Source organism: Melopsittacus undulatus, chromosome 9 (genome assembly GCF_012275295.1).
Source record: "Melopsittacus undulatus isolate bMelUnd1 chromosome 9, bMelUnd1.mat.Z, whole genome shotgun sequence".
Taxonomy (NCBI): domain Eukaryota; kingdom Metazoa; phylum Chordata; class Aves; order Psittaciformes; family Psittaculidae; genus Melopsittacus; species Melopsittacus undulatus.
Genome location: NC_047535.1, coordinates 11,782,308 through 11,798,835, shown reverse-complemented (window position 1 = coordinate 11,798,835; position 16,528 = coordinate 11,782,308). Strand labels below are relative to the sequence as shown.

At 53.6% G+C, this 16,528-nt stretch overlaps 2 protein-coding genes across 5 annotated transcripts in view; one reads left to right on the top strand and one right to left on the bottom strand.

Annotated features, from left to right (window-relative positions):
* Positions 1-1,973, bottom strand: part of CSNK1G1 (casein kinase 1 gamma 1) — a 107,581-nt gene extending 105,608 nt beyond the window's left edge. For 2 of the 3 annotated variants that reach the window (XM_034065988.1, XM_034065989.1), the window contains exon 1: positions 1,841-1,973. The gene's annotated coding sequence lies outside the window, so the exon portion shown is untranslated. Of the gene's footprint in view, positions 1-1,481; positions 1,504-1,840 lie in introns of those variants that run through there. The other variant, XM_031043204.2, reaches the window with a different exon arrangement.
* Positions 1,974-12,125: 10,152 nt separating this feature from the next.
* TRIP4 (thyroid hormone receptor interactor 4) overlaps positions 12,126-16,528 on the top strand; it is a 30,537-nt gene continuing 26,134 nt past the window's right edge. For both annotated transcript variants that reach the window (XM_034066406.1, XM_005142504.3), the window contains exons 1-4: positions 12,126-12,235; positions 12,999-13,165; positions 13,374-13,510; positions 15,851-16,084. In XM_034066406.1, the coding sequence (XP_033922297.1) occupies positions 12,150-12,235; positions 12,999-13,165; positions 13,374-13,510; positions 15,851-16,084 (624 nt within the window). In that variant the 5' untranslated portion in view covers positions 12,126-12,149. The remainder of the gene's footprint in view (positions 12,236-12,998; positions 13,166-13,373; positions 13,511-15,850; positions 16,085-16,528) is intronic.

Below are 16,528 nucleotides of genomic sequence, written 5' to 3'. Positions count from 1 at the left end.
GCCCAACAGCTCTTAAACAAAGGCAGAGCCAGGATACTCTGCTGTGTCCAGAAAAAACAGTTTCAGGACAGACGATGTTTGAAGAAAGACTTGTACCTATGAACTTCTGCACAGTGTAAGCGTAAAGCCTGGTTTTAGCAAGGGGACAGTCTGTAGTTTCACTGGAGTCGGCAGCATTTTTGCCCAAAGGCTGCAGTTGCAGCTGAAGCAGTGCACCGCCAGCAGGACCTGCAGTGTGAGGACACAGACTGCCTGGCCAGTCCTCACCACCACCCTCCATGCTCTCAAAGTAGATCGGGGGCTTTCACTAAGAATTACTGTTTTTTCTACACACCATGATACTGAAATTACTTTCTGATCTGGCCACCCCTCACCAGCGGTCACCTTCCCTACACAAGGACTGGCAGCATCTCCAGCTCATTTCTGCCTCAAAGACCTCCAGCAGCAGCCCCGCTTCACACAGAGACAACCACTCCATGTATCTCACTACAACAGCAACATGATAAACTTCAAATTCTCCTAGCAGTAATATTTCACCTGGGCAACATTTCCAAAGCTCCAGCAACTGTCACGCAGTGAGGAATCCCCCATGGCTCCTGCAGCATTAAGAGAGCAACTTCCCCAGACTTGGGGCTCGAAGGTGTTCTTTGTACTTTTTGGAATGCACCTGTGGGAAAGTGCTGCTGATATTTGGGAACAGGTTCTCAACAACAACAAAGCTCCCACTTCCCGGTTCACCCATCATCCTCTCCCAGCAGGCTGACAGGCACCAAGTTACCTGAGAGCACTAGACTGGGGGTTGAGGTGGTTTATTGAGATAAATCAAGCCAGGGGCAGGGAGCTGAGAGGAGGCAAAGGCAAGTCCTGAGCACATGGAGGGTGGCAGTACAGGCCGGTTACACACATGCATGAGCTCACTAATAAAAAAAAAATAACCAGGCCTGAGATCACACCCAGGACAGTGGGACCTGAACACTGTGAGCCCAGAACAGGGAAGGGAAAACCTGCCATGAATCAGGGAACAGGAGGCAGCATGGACTGAGGACTGACCATGAGCTCGGCCCCCAGTACACAACGTTTCCTACCAACTGAAAAGTCACTGTTGAGAGGCTGAAGAGGATGGTCAACAGCAGTGCAGTACACGGAGGGAAGATGAAGACTCACGAGCAGTTTGGACAAGGCAATAAAGCCCAAACCTTAAAGTTTCATACACCAAAACAGCACACACACGTTTCCCAGATCCAGAGGGATATACAACTTCTTCACACAAAGAAGCTATAAAGACACTCCCAGGGAGTGCTTTGTTTCCCTCACACCTGGGACACGATCAGGTTCAGAAGAAAAGTCCCCAGGCTGCCTCCAGCCCCCTCCCTGGCAATGCCCTGCCCCAGCTGCGGACTGACCCCCAGCCCGCGGCGGCCGGTTGTCCAGCCACCCCTTCCACATCCCCCCTTTCTGACCGAGCTCGTAGCCCACAATACCCGGAGAAAGCCGCCCGTGCGCAGCCGTTGCGAAGTCACTGCACCTCTCACCGGGCCGGTTCCCTCACACATGAACAGGGACCCCCAGAGCTGCGCTCCACCAACGGCCGGATCCCCCAACGCTCCCCGGTACAGCTACGGAAGCCCCTGCGCCCCCCGGCCCGCTCCGTGCCCGGCCTCCGCCCGGCTGGAGAGCCCCAGGAGACCCGCGCCCGCCCCGCTCCGAGCTCAGCAGAGCCTCCCCCGCCACCGCTGGCGGCGCGGCCCCTGCAAGCGGCCCAGCCGCGGGGCACAGCGACCGCCCCGCCGCCGCCCAGGCCCAGCTGCAGCAGCGGCCCCGGAGCCCCCCGCGCCCGTACCTGTCTCCGGCGGCGCTGGGCTGGGCTCGGCAGACGAGGCGAGGCGGGCCGGACCGGGCTGGGCTGGGCTGGGCTGGGCTGGGCTGGGCCGGGATGGGCTGGGCCGGGATGGGCTGGGCCCCGCCGCTGCTCTCCCCGCGCCCCACCGCGGCTCCTCCCTCCGCCGCGCTCGACGGGGAGGGCCCCGACCCGGAAGGGCTCAGCCCCTTACCCCGCCCTTCGCCGAGCACCGCCCTATGGAAGCAGCGCGCCCGCGCCGCCCACAACCGCTTCCGGGGCGCCGCGGCGGCAGGTTCACCTTAGCAACCGCGTTGCGTTGCTAGGCGGAAGTAGCGCGGGTGCTGCGGGGGGCGGAGCGGGAGCGCTGCTGGCCTCGGCACCGCCGCCCCGGTCAACGCCTCCTGCGCATCCGTGAGAGGGGAAAAATGGGCTGTAAAAGGGATTAAGGAGCCAGCGGTGGGTGATAAACCACAAACATCAACCCCAGCGAGGGAGGAAGCGCTGCCCCGGCTCGCCTCCGCCCGCAGCACCCGCGGGAGGCGTCTGTAAAGGGGCTGCAGAGCGCGTTCGGTGGGAAAACGAGCGATATTCCCTGGGAACTGCTACAAACACCGTGAGGAGAAGGTCGGCGGCCCCCGAGGGCAGTCTCGGGGACTGGAAACGTGTCTCACGTTGTCCCGACCATGAATGAGCCACGGGTTACTTCTGGAAAGCCACCTGGACGTCCTGCTTAGATCCACAATGTATACGTTCAAATGATCTCTTTTCCCCAGTACCCCAGGCTTGTAAATTTTCCCCTGGTGCCGTAATTGAGTGGGGGAAAAAAGCTCAGTTTTAGTAAAACTCCCCTATATTTTTTGCATACTCTCACCACACCTGGGCAGTCTGCCAGCTCAGGTACCACACTGCACCTTTGAACTTGCTATTAATACCAAAAGTAGAATGTCTTAATTCAGCCACCTTAAAGCCCACCCTGGTGGTGGAGTCCCCATCCCTGCAAGTGCTCACACACCGTGAAGACGAGGCCTCAGTGCCATGGGTTAGGGGTGGCCTGCGCAGTGCTGGGGAACGGGTGGACCGGATGAGCTGAAAGGGCTTTTCCAACCTGGTTGATTCTGTGATCCCAAGCTCTGCTCTGGGATGAGCTTGTTTTGCCCTTCTTGTTTCTTTGGGATCTTAGTCATGGAAAGAGGAAGAACACTATTAGCATGACCTCACCTTGGATAAAAAGGAAGAGAGAAGAAGTGCTTTTGCAATGCTCAGACACAGAGACCCCATTTTTAAAGTGCCATAAGAAGAAAATGGTAAAAATTCATGGAAGCAGATTCTGGTGTTACTCTGGAGCAGGATGCGGAGGGCTCAGGGCAGCTGAGCATATTTGAAATATGCTGTGTCCTTCAGTAGAAACTCCAGTGTCATCTGAATTTTCCCAGTTTCTGCTCTGAACCATCTGGGAGCTCCCAAGGAATCTTAATCCTGAAAAACGGTTTATTGTCAAACATTTCTTCCCTGTGAGGGTGCTGAGGCACTGGCCCAGGGCGCCCATAGAAGCTGTGGCTGCCCCATCCCTGGCAGTTTTCAAGGCCAGGTTGGACACAGGGGCTTGGAGCAAGCTGCTCCAGTGGAAGGTGTCCCTGCCTGTGGCAGGGGTTGGAGCTGGATGAGGTTTAAGGTCTTTTCTAACACAAACCAGGCTGGGATTCTGTGGTTCTATGAATTTCAGTCCAAGCCATTCTTTAGGTCAGTCATATTGAACATGCAGATTCTCATTAGCCCTGTGATAATCTTTTGGGAGTCTACCGCAAGACAGGCCCCCATGTTGAAAGACAGATGGAGCAAAAGGAGCATGCAGCTGACCCAAAAACCTTTCTGTTAGATTGTGCTGATCCTGCGGGAAGTTTTCCCAGACAATGCTCACCTCCTCATCCTGAACTAACCTAGGTGGGAGCTGGACTGATTCCTGAGTGCCTTGTTATGAACAGAGGGGAAATGTCCTTCTATCATTCCTGAAAGCCCTGCGGTGTCTCATGTTGGGATGAACCAGCCCGATGCCGCAGGGTGCCGGGCTGGAGCTCTGGGAAGGACAATACCCCTTTGTCCAGGACAGCAGGAAGGACAATGAGGCTCCTGTTCAGGATCAGGCACAGGGCAGCACGACCCCAACACAAGCAGCATGGGCAGGAGGGACCCTGCAGGACAAAAGCGCAAAGAGGCCTCGTGTCCTCTGGGGTGATGCTGTGAGCATGCAAAGAGATAAAAAACCCCACAAAGTCATAGAGGGAAAAAAAAAGAGCATTTGTTGGTAGGAGAGTGAGAGCAGAGGAGCAACCCCACAGAATGAGAAGGTACCAGGATACTGATGGAAGTACCTCCTGTAATCATTCACCCCAGAGCACGAATATACATGGGCAGACTTGGCATTCACCAGTTAACAGTGATCCTGTGCAAGAGGGCATCCTGTGCACCTCTCTTAACATCAGCACACAGCACCTGAACTCAAAACTGCGTCATCCGCAGCAGGGAGACTTCATTTCAAGGAGTGGGAACTAAAGAGCCGGTGATTGTAACTGGACATAGCACATGCCACAGTGAGGAGGCCCCAAGGTCTCATGCTGGATTTCCCTCTGTGGGGTGAGAGGGCAGCAGCCTGACAGTTCACAGCCCTTCCCCACTGCTCAGTCTTGTGTCCCCACACAGGGACATCTGCCCCTGCATGGCCCTGGTGTGGGAGCAGGAGAAGATCCTTCCACCCAGCCCAGAGAGATCCCCCAGGAATGTGCAGTCTGCCCAGCTTCAGGCACAAGGAGAGAAGGGCTCTGCTGGGAAAAGGTTGAACATGCCCTGGAGCAGCAGCAGCTTGAAATTACTCCATATTACTGGAAGAGGGAAAAGCTTCAGGTGCTGGGGGTGGGAAAAGGTCTGTCCCATCACTTCCTCTTGCTCAAAGATAATTCTGCCCCCTAAGATTCAAAATTCAACATATTCTCCTCCTCTGCTCCAATCTCCTGAGGCTCCACCGGGAACAGTGTGCCCTGCCCTGGGTGTCACAGCACAAGGACATGGAGCTGTTGGAGCAAGTCCAGAGGAGGCCATGGAGATGCTGCAAGAGCTGGAGCAGCTCTGCTCTGGAGCCAGGCTGAGAGAGCTGGGCTGGGGCAGCCTGGACAAGAGAAGGCTCCTGAAGGGGAGACCTGAAAGCAGCTCCAGTGCCTAAAGGGGCTGCAGGAAACCTAGAGATGGGCTTGGGACAAGGGCCTGTAGGGACAGGCCAAGGGGAATGGCTTTAACCTGCCAGAACAGGAGAGACTGAGATGAGCTCTTAGGCAGAAGCTCTTCCCTGTGAGGGTGCTGAGGGGCTGGCACAGGGTGCCCAGAGAAGCTGTGGCTGCCCCATCCCTGGCAGTGTTCAAGGCCAGATTGGACACAGGGGCTTGGAGCAAGCTGCTCCAGTGGAAGGTGTCCCTGCTCGTGGCAGGGGCTGGAGCTGGATGAGCTTTAATGTCCCTTCTAACCCAAAACAGTCTGGGATTGTATAATTCTATATTAGACCCTTAGGATTTCTTATTCTCTAAACACATGACCTCCCTTCCTAAACACCCTGTTTGTGCTCACTCTGCAGTTGCTTTTGGAACACCCAAGAGTGCCTGTGGAAACACAAATCTAATTGTGCCAGCAGTTAACACCCTGTGCTCCCCCCCTCCATGTCCCCCTTGCGAGCTTTGCCCCCAAGCCTTCCTTCACTCTTTTCGCCCTTCCTACCCCAACATTTCTGCCTGTCTGACAGAAGTTCAGTCCAAGTGTCGGCACTGAGGGACAAGAGGAGTTTTGGCCATTCCATGGGGAACCAGCCCTTTTCCCAGCAGAGAAGCCTTGCTTCTGCTGCCCTGGGTTGGCTTGAAGGAGCTGGGACCAGCAATGAATGACACCATGTCAGTTCGTCCAGCATCCCCCAGGAAAGGTACAGGTGCCCCCAGCTCAGGTCAGAAGCTGCTCCTAGACCTTTCATGCATTGTGAGGAGCAGGTTCCCCTCACTGCCCCTCTGGCACTGGCTTTGAGCAAGCCACAGCAATTCAGCTGGTGACACAGCAGCTGATGGTGCTGATGCTGTTTTTCTGGGGACACCTGGTGAGGTAACACTGAGTCTCAGGACATGGCCACAGTTTCAGCCCCTCATCCATGTGCTTCTATATTCCCCACACCTTACCTAAAAAATAGACTTGAAGGCAGAGCGTTGCCCTGGCACAGCCGGTGTTTGGTAGCTGGAGGAGCTGCTGACATCTATTGTCAGCTCTGGGTACTTATTTCTTTAACAAACAAACGTAGAAAAAGTAATTTGAAATTCAGAGCTTAGACATTACCAATAGTCAGAGGAAATACAGAGGCTAAGAGATTAATGAATTGGTCAATGCAGGGCCTTACGTTTGCCAGCAGATCTCTGCTTGTCCTGTTCTCTATGTTCTAAACTAAATTGCAGATCACATCACAGAAGCACTCTCATGCTCTGGCTCCAGCTGGGTTTGTAAAAAATCATAAAAATCAATTTCCCCCTTGTCCTGTCCCTACAGGCTCTTGTCCAAAGCTCCTCTCCGGGTTTCTTGTAGCCCCTCTTGGCTGAACCAGCCCAGCTCCCTCAGCCTGTCTCCAGCCTCTGCAGCATCCTTGATGATCCAAGACCCAGGAAGCTGTGTGAAGATCAGCTGTGCTTGTTCAGCCTGAAGAAAAGGCAGCTCAGGGAAGACCTTATCACCATGTTCCAGCATTTAAAGGGCAGCTACAAAGAAGATGGAGGCTCCTTTTTACAAGGAATCCCATGGAAAAGACAAGGGGTGATGGGCACAAGTTCCTCCTGGGGAGATTCCAACTGGACACAAGAGGGTTCCCATTTTTCATAATGAGAATAACCAGCCACTGAAATAATCTCCCCAGGGAAGTAGTGGATTCCCAGCAGTGGACACTTTAAAGATTTGGCTGGACAGGGTGCTGGGACATCTAGTCTAGGTCATGCTTTGCCCTAGAAAGGTTGGCCCAGATAATCTTTGAGGTCCTTTCAATCTGGGATTCATGGTTCTATGATGACTGAACACAGTTTGTTTTAATTAACCTTCACCTCTAAACCCCAGCAAGTGAGAGCTGTCCAGCTCATTGACGTCTTTTCAAATCCAGCTTTCCCATCTTTGGTCAAAGAGGTTGTCATGAATCGTAGAACCATAGAATAGTTAGGGTTGGAAAGGACCTTAAGATCAACTAGTTCCAACCCCCCTGCCATGGGCAGGGACACCTCACACTAAACCATATCACCCATGGCTTCATCCAACCTGGTCTTGAACACTGCCAATGATCGAGCATTCACAACTTCCCTGGGCAACCCATTCCAGTACCTCATCACCCTAACAGTAAATAATTTCTTCCTTATATCCAATATCCAGTCTAAACCTCTGCTGTTTAAGTTTCAACCCATTACCCCTTGTCCTATCACTACAGTCCCTAATGAATAGTCCCTCCCCAGCATCCCTGTAGGCCCCTTCAGATACTGGAAGACTGCTATGAGGTCTCCACGCAGCCTTCTCCAGGCTGAACAGCCCCAACTTTCTCAGCCTGTCTTCATGTGAAGATTTTTACTTCACTAAAGTCAGGACACACATGTATTTTTAGAATGCTTCAGTGTATTAGAAAACCAAGGATCTGCTTCCTAAAACCAGAACAGGCACAAACATGCAAGTCTCTTGACAAGCACGAGGCAATCAAGACATAAAAGCTACATTATGTGCAGGAGTCTCTGAGGAACTCAAGGAAACCAAGATAAAAACTAAACCAGCAACTTACACTGAACGCTGAGTTTCAAAAAGTATGTATTAATTTCACTGCAGTGTTCTCGCAGTCTCTCATACTTACACTTTTAGCTCTGTACAACAGCTGAATGTAAGCCATAAACTGCACAAAACCCAGCTTGAGCATAGGAGATGCAGTTTATCATTAAGGTCCGGGTCACATCACATTTATTGTTCTTCAGAGGATTCACCTTCTGCAGGATCTGGTAGCAGGGGTTGGGCTCTGTAAAAAGCATCATCAACTGAAAAGGGTTAGCAGAACTCTATCAGCTCTTGTTTGAAAGGCTAACAAAGCCCTTTTCTAGGAGGCTAACTGACTTTTAGGCTCCAGACTGCACATCAAGACTTTAAGACTGACACAAGCTGCTTTATCCTAAGCTCTGGTAGCCCAGATGAAGCAGCACTCACTGACCTTTCAACTGGGAGAGCCTAATCCAGCACAGAAAATATTGTACACTGATACAACCTTGGACATTTTCTAAGCATCCTTCTTGACCCAGAAGCCGCATGCAGATCTCACACCACTTCCAGGAACCTGTGAACCTACTTCTCATTTCACACCCAAGTTTCAACCCATGTGACTGAAAATAAGCCCCCCCCCCCCCCAGTTGTGCAGTTAAATGAGTCCAGCTCTTGCTTCCTCCAGAACACCCAGGGAAGCTCTCAGTTGTTTTAGACAGTGACACTGTGCAGTCTCGACAGGGTTATCACCACACGGCCCTCACTTAGCCCAGCAAAGTTTAAATAGCAGAGATAAAAGGTGTGCAGCACGACAGTGCACATCTTATTTCTCTGAGGTGGGGTGTGCTTAGAAGTCTTGGTTTGCTTTCCTTCAAAACAATTCAGGAATAATTCTCATGGGGGAGCCTCAGGTGGCTTAATATTATCTATATTTGAGAGAAAAACCCTTGACAATTGAGGATAGAGTGTTTATAAGACACAGCTACCTTTTGAGTCAGTAGTGCAGCCCACAAGTTAATCTCAGAAGCATCAGCTCAGTAGAGCAATTCAATTTCTGACATAGAGAAGGCACTTCCAGTCTCCTAAGCCCTTCTGAAACAGAGATGACAGGCACAGAGCATCACATTGCTCTGGTTTGTGTGCAGTGTGTCTGAACTACAAATTACTGTACCCATTTCTAGCAAAGCCCCACGAGGTCAGTGGAGACAGGTGCTGTGTTTCGCCAGACTTTACTAGAAACAGGATTTCAAGGAGCATACAAAGGTCAAGAGACACACCGACAACTTTCAGCTCCTTCAAAAATCAATTGTAGTTTCAAAGCAGTCACAGAGGAAGACTCATCACATCTGTTTCATCCAAGGATGAGCTGACAGCCTCAATTCAGCCCTTGCAGGCAGACAGGCACATCGTTTTCTGTCTTATTTGAAAGCACCAGGGATTTGGCTGCTTAATGCCACCCCGCAGACCACACTGACAGCACCAGGGCACACTTTGAAGCAATGACACAGAGCATCAGCTGTGTCTGTGCTGCTGCTGCCCTGCAGGTGGGCTTAGCTCTGTCATGCTTCAGACAGCTTTCTAAATAGCTTTGTTTAAAGGAAGTGAACATGAAGCTCAAGCAACATGTCCCAAGAGCCCAGCTGCAGCCAATCACCAGAACTCAAGTGTACAAACCCTATTCGTATTGCGTTTTGCTTCTGACACACTGAGCACCCCTTCCCCGCCCCTCAGCCCTGAGGTGCGGCACTTGTGCACCTCTGCCAGCCCCAGCAGAGGTGCAGGTGACCTGCAGATCTGGCAGGAGTGCAGTGATTTCAGCTGGCTCTAGGCAACTTCAGAGGAGAAACTGGCTGAGGACCACAGCTAGCTTGGGAAAAAGAAAGCAAAAGGAAGAGCATCCCAATTACAGGATGTGGAGACTTATGGTGCTGTTTCCAAGCTGGAGAGAGAAATAAGCTCCCCAATGCCACAGTGGTTTTCAGGAGGCTGTGGGCAGAGGGGCAAGAGCTGGCACCTACATTTTAGCAGTCAGCCCCTGACTGTCGCTCCCTGCCGCCTCTCCGTCGGGCACCCAGTTCTCCTTCTGCAGCTGCTGCAGGAACTTGCCAATGCTCCTCTGCCAAGGGCGGCAGGCCTCACACGCACAAGGTTCCCCACCACACGGTGGCCTTTGCCTGCGGGGAGAGCGGCTGTCAGCTCCACCACAGGCTGAGTGGGAGGGATGGAGGAACACACCCCACTCTCACCTCTCTTAGCAGTTGGTGACGGCCCCGCTCTGAGGCTGCTGGATCCCAGCATCCTCCTGAGGGCCCGCGGGAGCAGAGCGGTGCGGTGCGGTGCGGTGAGGTGCAGTGAGGTGAGGTGAGGTGAGGTGTGGTGAGGTGAGGTGAGGTGAGGTGAGGTGCGGTGAGGTGCAGTGAGGTGAGGTGAGGTGAGGTGAGGTGCGGTGAGGTGAGGTGAGGTGCGGTGAGGTGAGGTGAGGTGCGGTGAGGTGAGGTGAGGTGCGGTGAGGTGAGGTGTTGTGTGGTGTGGTGAGGTGCGGTGTGGTGAGGTGAGGTGCGTTGAGGTGAGGTGAGGTGCGGTGAGGTGAGGTGCGGTGTGGTGAGGTGAGGTGCGTTGAGGTGAGGTGCGTTGAGGTGAGGTGCGGTGAGGTGCAGTGAGGAGGTGCAGTGAGGTGCGGTGAGGTGAGGTGAGGTGCGTTGAGGTGAGGTGCGGTGAGGTGCAGTGAGGAGGTGCGGTGAGGTGCGGTGCGGTGAGGTGAGGTGAGGTGCGGTGAGGTGAGGTGAGGTGCGGTGAGGTGAGGTGAGGTGAAGTGAGGTGCGGTGAGGTGAGGTGAGGTGAGGTGCGGTGAGGTGCGGTGAGGTGAGGTGAGGTGTGGTGAGGTGAGGTGAGGTGAACCGCGGGGCGCCCTGCCAGCTCCCGCACCCTCTCGCTATGCGCCACCGCACTCTGCCCTCGTCCGCACCATCCCGCCTGCCGGCCGGGCGCAAAAAGCCGCCACCGGCGGGCCAATGGCAATGCGTCCGGTCGGAGGGGCCCCACCCCTCCTCAGCACCGCCCCTCAGCACTCCTCAGCTCGGCACCACCATCGAGGGTCTTTCAGTACGGTCCGTTCAGCCCACCTGAGAGTCATGGAATCATGGAATCAGCCAGGCTGGAAAAGCCCTTTAAGCTCATCCAGTCCAACCATTCCCAGCACTGCCCAGGCCACCACTAACCCATGGCACTGAGGCCTCATCTCCACACTGTGGGAACACTTGCAGGGATGGTGACTGCAGCCCTGCCCTGGGCACCCTTTGGGGAAGGAATTGTTCCTCGTCTCCATCTTAACCTCCCGTGGTGCAGCTTGAGGCCGTTTCCTCGTCTCTGTCCATCGTCACCGCAGTCCCTCCCAGGCACAGCACGTCTGTGCCTCCTGAAGGCTGCAGGGCCATGGCTGCCACCCGACTTCTGCTCCCTGGGCCAGCCAGCCCTTCACTGCCTTGGGCAGGGAGGAGCACATGGGGGAGCAGCCACACTGCTCCCGGCTGTGACAAACCACAATGGCTGGGCTGAGCTGTGCCACCAAAAACACCGAGCCTTTTGAGAGAGGGACATTGCTCCCAGGTGCTTGGCTCCCAACAGTCTGCTGCCTGCCTAAAGCGTGTTAACATGTCAGTGTGGCCGGGAGCCCAGAAAGCCCTGCCGCATTCTGGTCTGTTTATTTGTGCACCCATATGAGTTGAGGTGGGCTCAGGGTGAGTTGACGAGGAACAGGGTGGGAGAAAACTGCTCTGTGAAAAATTACACTTCTTCGTGTTCTTTTGTTCCCAGCAAGATCTGTTCCCAGGTGAAACGCACCATGGGACTGGTGGCACGTCAATGAACGGGAAACTTGGTGTTCCTGGAGGGACACCGGGCAGGTAGGAGGGGCACTGGGCATGGAGCTCATACATGGGGATGGGACCATTTGGTAGCTCCAGGCTGCACCTGAAGCTCCCTCTGACATACAAGTAAAGTCTTGCTGTGAAGATTTAGCTAAGCAGTGTGAAAGGCCAGGCACCCCAGTTCCTGCAGGTTATGGCAGATTAAACCTTGGCCTCACTGTGTCAGCTGTGCCCTGCCAACGTGATGAGATGCAGGGCTCACATGCTTTAGTCTGGCAGCTGCTGGGGCAGGTGACTTTCGCCTTGGCCAGGTGATGGACCTCACACTCCCATTCCCAGCCAGGGCTCTGTGTTTCCTCAGAAATCTCACCGTCTCAGCGGCTGTCGGTCCTAAAAGCATTCCCTCCCTTTGCAACAGTTATCGCTCCCTTTCCCTTTTAGTGTACGCTTTCATGCGTGTTTGCTTAACCAGCCTTTAGTGCCGGCCTAGTGCGGGGCTCGGGCTGCGCCCCGGGGTACTCTCCCAGCGCCGCCAGCCCCGGGGGAGCAGCGGGGCCGCGAGCGGAACGGTGGCTGGCGGGGCCGCGTTCCCGGGGGCGGGGCGCGGTGCCGTGCCGGCGGTGCGCCACCGATTCCCGTCCCCCGAGCGGAAGATGGCGGCGCCCAGCGTGCTGGTGGCCTGGTGTGTGCAGCAGCTCCGCGGGGACTTCGGGCTGGACGTGGGCGAGGAGGTGGTGAGGTGAGCGGGGCACACGGGGCCCTGAGCCAGCACCGGGGCATCGCGGTGTTTGCAGGGCACCCTCGGGGAGCGCTCCTGCAGGGGGTGGCTCCGTACGCGCAGCAGAGGGAGGGCGCGCCGCTGTCTCATGTGTGTTCGCAGGAGCGCGTTCTGCGGCGCCGTGTTTGACATGGCTTGGTGGGAGCTGGAGCGTCGGGGTGGAGTTTTCAGTGCTCGGCAGAAGGGTCGGGGGTGATGTGCCTGTGCTGGAACGGGAAAGAAGAGAGTAGAAATACAGAGTGCTTCGTGCGGGAATGGACCCTCCAGCTCCTCCAGCTCCAACCCCTGCCACAGGCAGGGACACCTTCCACTGGAGCAGTTTGCTCCAAGCCCCTGTGTCCAACCTGGCCTTGAACACTGCCAGGGATGGGGCAGCCACAGCTTCTCTGGGCACCCTGTGCCAGCGCCTCAGCACCCTCACAGGGAAGAGCTTCTGCCTAAGAGCTCATCTCAGTCTCCCATCTGGCAGGTTAAAGCCATTCCTGTCAGATTAAAGCCATTGCAATAATATACCTCATATTTTCTTTTTTTTTTTTTTTTTAAGTGAAATAACTGCAAGAGATTTCCCAAAGCATGTCTCTCAAAATTTGACTTACAAACCCATTTCATCCTATGGTCTCTACAGAAAAGAGAGACATAAGTTGCATGTGTGTGCAATTAGACTGTTGCTTTCCTCAGATCAGAAGGCCCTTTACCCATTTTTCTCCATCCTCACCCCTCACAGGTATATCTTGTCAATAACAAACGAGGACGAGATACGGGAGTACATTGTTGACCTCATCCAGGGGACTGATGAAAAGAAGAGTCAGTTTGTTGAAGAGCTGCTGGCCCGGTGGAGGAAGTGCTCCCAGCTGCCACCTGAGCCTGTGCCGGCATATCGGAAAAGGGATGGTGAGTGCTATGGGGAGGAAGGAATTGAAGTCTCAAATAAGTTTCACTCAGTTATTCAATTTACAAACAATTAGATGTTACAAATGCTCGTGCCTGCTCCTATTTATGTCTGTTCTGACGATGTAAAGCACATTTCATTCACTGAGTAACAGTGGATATCTTTCTCATGCTGTTACTCACTCTTTCTTGTGCTTATATATGCTTCCAGAGACTTTGGAAGTGCCTCGGCCTGGAGACCAAGTGAAAAAGGGTAAACGTAAAGGAAGAAACAAGCAGGAGGCACCTGCCCATGCAGAGCCGAGCGCATATGTAGAAGAGGTAAAAACCCCACTCGACCTGGCCAAGGTGAGTGTGTCTGGTACATGAGGACAGGCTACGTGTGGCTGGGGCTGAGGATGCGTTGAGCCTAGGACACAGGGAAAAGTAATATCAAATGTTAATGAAGGATCATAGAGTCATGGACTGGTTTGTGTTGAAGGGACCTTAAGGGTCATCCAGCTCCAACCCCTGCCACGGACAGGGACACCTTCCACTAGAGCAGCTTGCTTCAAGACCCTGTGTCCAACCTGGCCTTGAACACTGCCAGGGATGGGGCAGCCACAGCTTCTCTGGGCACCCTGTGCCAGCGCCTCAGCACCCTCACAGGGAAGAGCTTCTGCCTAAGAGCTCATCTCAGTCTCCCCTCTGGCAGGTTAAAGCCATTCCCCTTGGCCTGTCCCTACAGGCCCTTGTCCCAAGCCCCTCTCCAGGTTTCCTGCAGCCCCTTTAGGCACTGGAGCTGCTCTCAGGTCTCTCCTTCAGGAGCCTTCTCTTGTCCAGGCTGCCCCAGCCCAGCTCTCTCAGCCTGGCTCCAGAGCAGAGCTGCTCCAGCTCTCGCAGCATCTCCATGGCCTCCTCTGCACTTGCTCCAACAGCTCCATGTCCCTCTTTTGCTGCTGCCCCAGAGCTGGATCAGGGCTGCAGGGGGGGTCTCCCCAGAGAGCAGAGGAGCAGGATCCTCTCCCTGAGCTGCTGCTCATGCTCTGTGGGAGCCCAGAACAGGGGGGGGTCTGCACTCAAGCACACATTGAAGCCAGGTCATGTGGAGCTTCTCCTCACCCAGTACCCTAAGTCCTTCTCAGGCTGCTCCATCCAGTCTCCCCCAGCCTGTGTTGTGCTGGGGGTTACCCTGACCCTGGGGCAGGACCTTGCACTAGGTCTTGTTGAACTTTATGAGTTCAACATGCTTAAAGTGTTTGTGAAAGTAATTTTTTATAAGAAAAAAAATAACACCTTTTTTGAACTGGGGTGTAAAAAGGGACAGTAATGGTCCATTTCCTTGTAGTTATCTTCTAACTAAAATGTATATATAAAATTGGGAACACTCTGCAAGGTTTGCTGAGCACAGTTGCATTGTCTGCTTTTGTTGTTTGTTTTTTTTCCGTGACAGCAGCATTTTAATCTGGCAGTGGCAGAAATGCCATTAGGCAGAACTGGCGTGCTGGGAATGCTGCATCTGCTTGTCAGTAGACCAGTGCCTGCTGCTCTTGAGAGCAGGCAAAAACAGTCAGCACAAGAGGCATCCTAGTGCCACAGTGCAGCACCAGCATAGCAAAAAGCAACACGGGGCATAGAGCAGCGGTGTCACGGGGAGCAGGAGTGATCCTCTAGCATGCAGCAGGAAGAGAACATGAGTTGTTCTGTGATGAATGAAAAGAGGTTTTCTGGGAAAGGCTTTCTGACAAACCCTGTTTTCTGTTGTTGAGAGACACTGGAGAGGAGAGGCAAAGAAAAGCTGTGCTTGCACTGCAAGGGAATTTTCAAGTGTGTCACACATTCGGCAGCTAAAGGCCAGAGAGTGCATTTCTGTTGGAGTGCTGCTTGCTGAAATAGATAAGGGACCACAGCTCCTGGTCATTGTGGCTGTGGCGGGCAGGCAGTCCACAGCTGAAACCAGCCTCATCGAGTGTGACAAGACAGGTTTGTGCCTGGAATGCGTTGTGCTTATTTCTCAAAGCATCTGGTTTTGAGTATTGCCAGAGCAATGGGAACAGTTGGATTTCTTCTGTTCCCCTGGAATGATTTCTCTGCTGTAATTAATTCCTGCAATTAGCTTCTCAAGCATTCGCTTCTCAGTGGTACCTGCTGTAGATGCTGGGTGGGAGGAGGAGCTCTTTGTTTCTTCCATCAGGGTGTAAGATCTGAGAGAGAAAACAGAGAATTCCACTATTTGATGATTAATCCAGCCACTGTCTACAATATCTTGCTTTGTTTCTCATCAGGGTTTCTCTACTAGGGACTGACCCAAACCTTCGTCCCTGATGCAAAACCCAACCCAAGGCACACAGGGCTTTACTGTAACCTAAATAGCCCTTGAATCAGGGCACAGCTGAGCTTCTGTTTGCAGCTCTTCAGTACCTGTGAATTGATCCTGTGGGCTGGAACACTGAATGGCACACCTGCCACCTCAACCCAGGCAGTTTTAGCTGTCAGAGGGAGCAAATATTAAATAGACCAGCAACATCCTCATGTCCTTGCTTTGTTTAGATTCCTTGGACCCTTTCTGGCAGGCTTAAGCTTTCTGTTGAATCTGGGGTCTGGTCCAAGTTCCATTCCAGCCTCCCCAGCCTGCTCCAGGGTCAGTGCTTTCCCTTTGCTGTCAGTGTTGCACTGCAAATACAGTTTGTTTCCTGGTTTGATTCTCAGGCACAGGAGAGCAGCAGTGGAGTTGGCAGCACGAGCAGTTCCTCGAAGAAGAAGCCCAAATACGTCAGCCTGTACACCAAGGAGGGGCAGGACAAGCTGGCAGTGCTGCTCCCTGGGCGATACGCCTGTGAGTGCCTGGGCCAGAAGCACAAACTCATCAACAACTGCCTGGATTGTGGGCGCATTGTCTGTGAGCAGGAGGGCTCTGGGCCCTGCTTGTTCTGTGGAGCTCTGGTTAGTAACAAGGAGGGGGTTATTTGCTGTGCTTGAATTCAGTGTAGTTTGCTCAGGGCTTTGGAATGCCGTGGGGCTGAATTAGCCTCTAGGATCAAAGTTCCTCTGGCAAAGTTCTCCAGCCTCTAAAGCTGGACAGAGAAGGATCTCTACAACGTCATTCTGGGGGAAGAACTGCCGTGGCTTTGAGTCACTTTGTGTTTCTTTTATGATGTACCCTATCAGAGAGTGGAGAGGTTTCCCTCATACTTTACATCACTTTGGAGCTGCGGGTTTATGACAATCACCCATGGCTGTCCCAGACATCACACCAGTGTCCAAAACACATGCAAGGCTTCAGCCCCATCCTGGGCAGTCTTGTAAGGGGCAGGAGATGCAGCTGGGGCTGGCGTGCTGACTTCCCTTCCACACTTGTTTAGTGAACAGCATTTGGGATACCTGTTA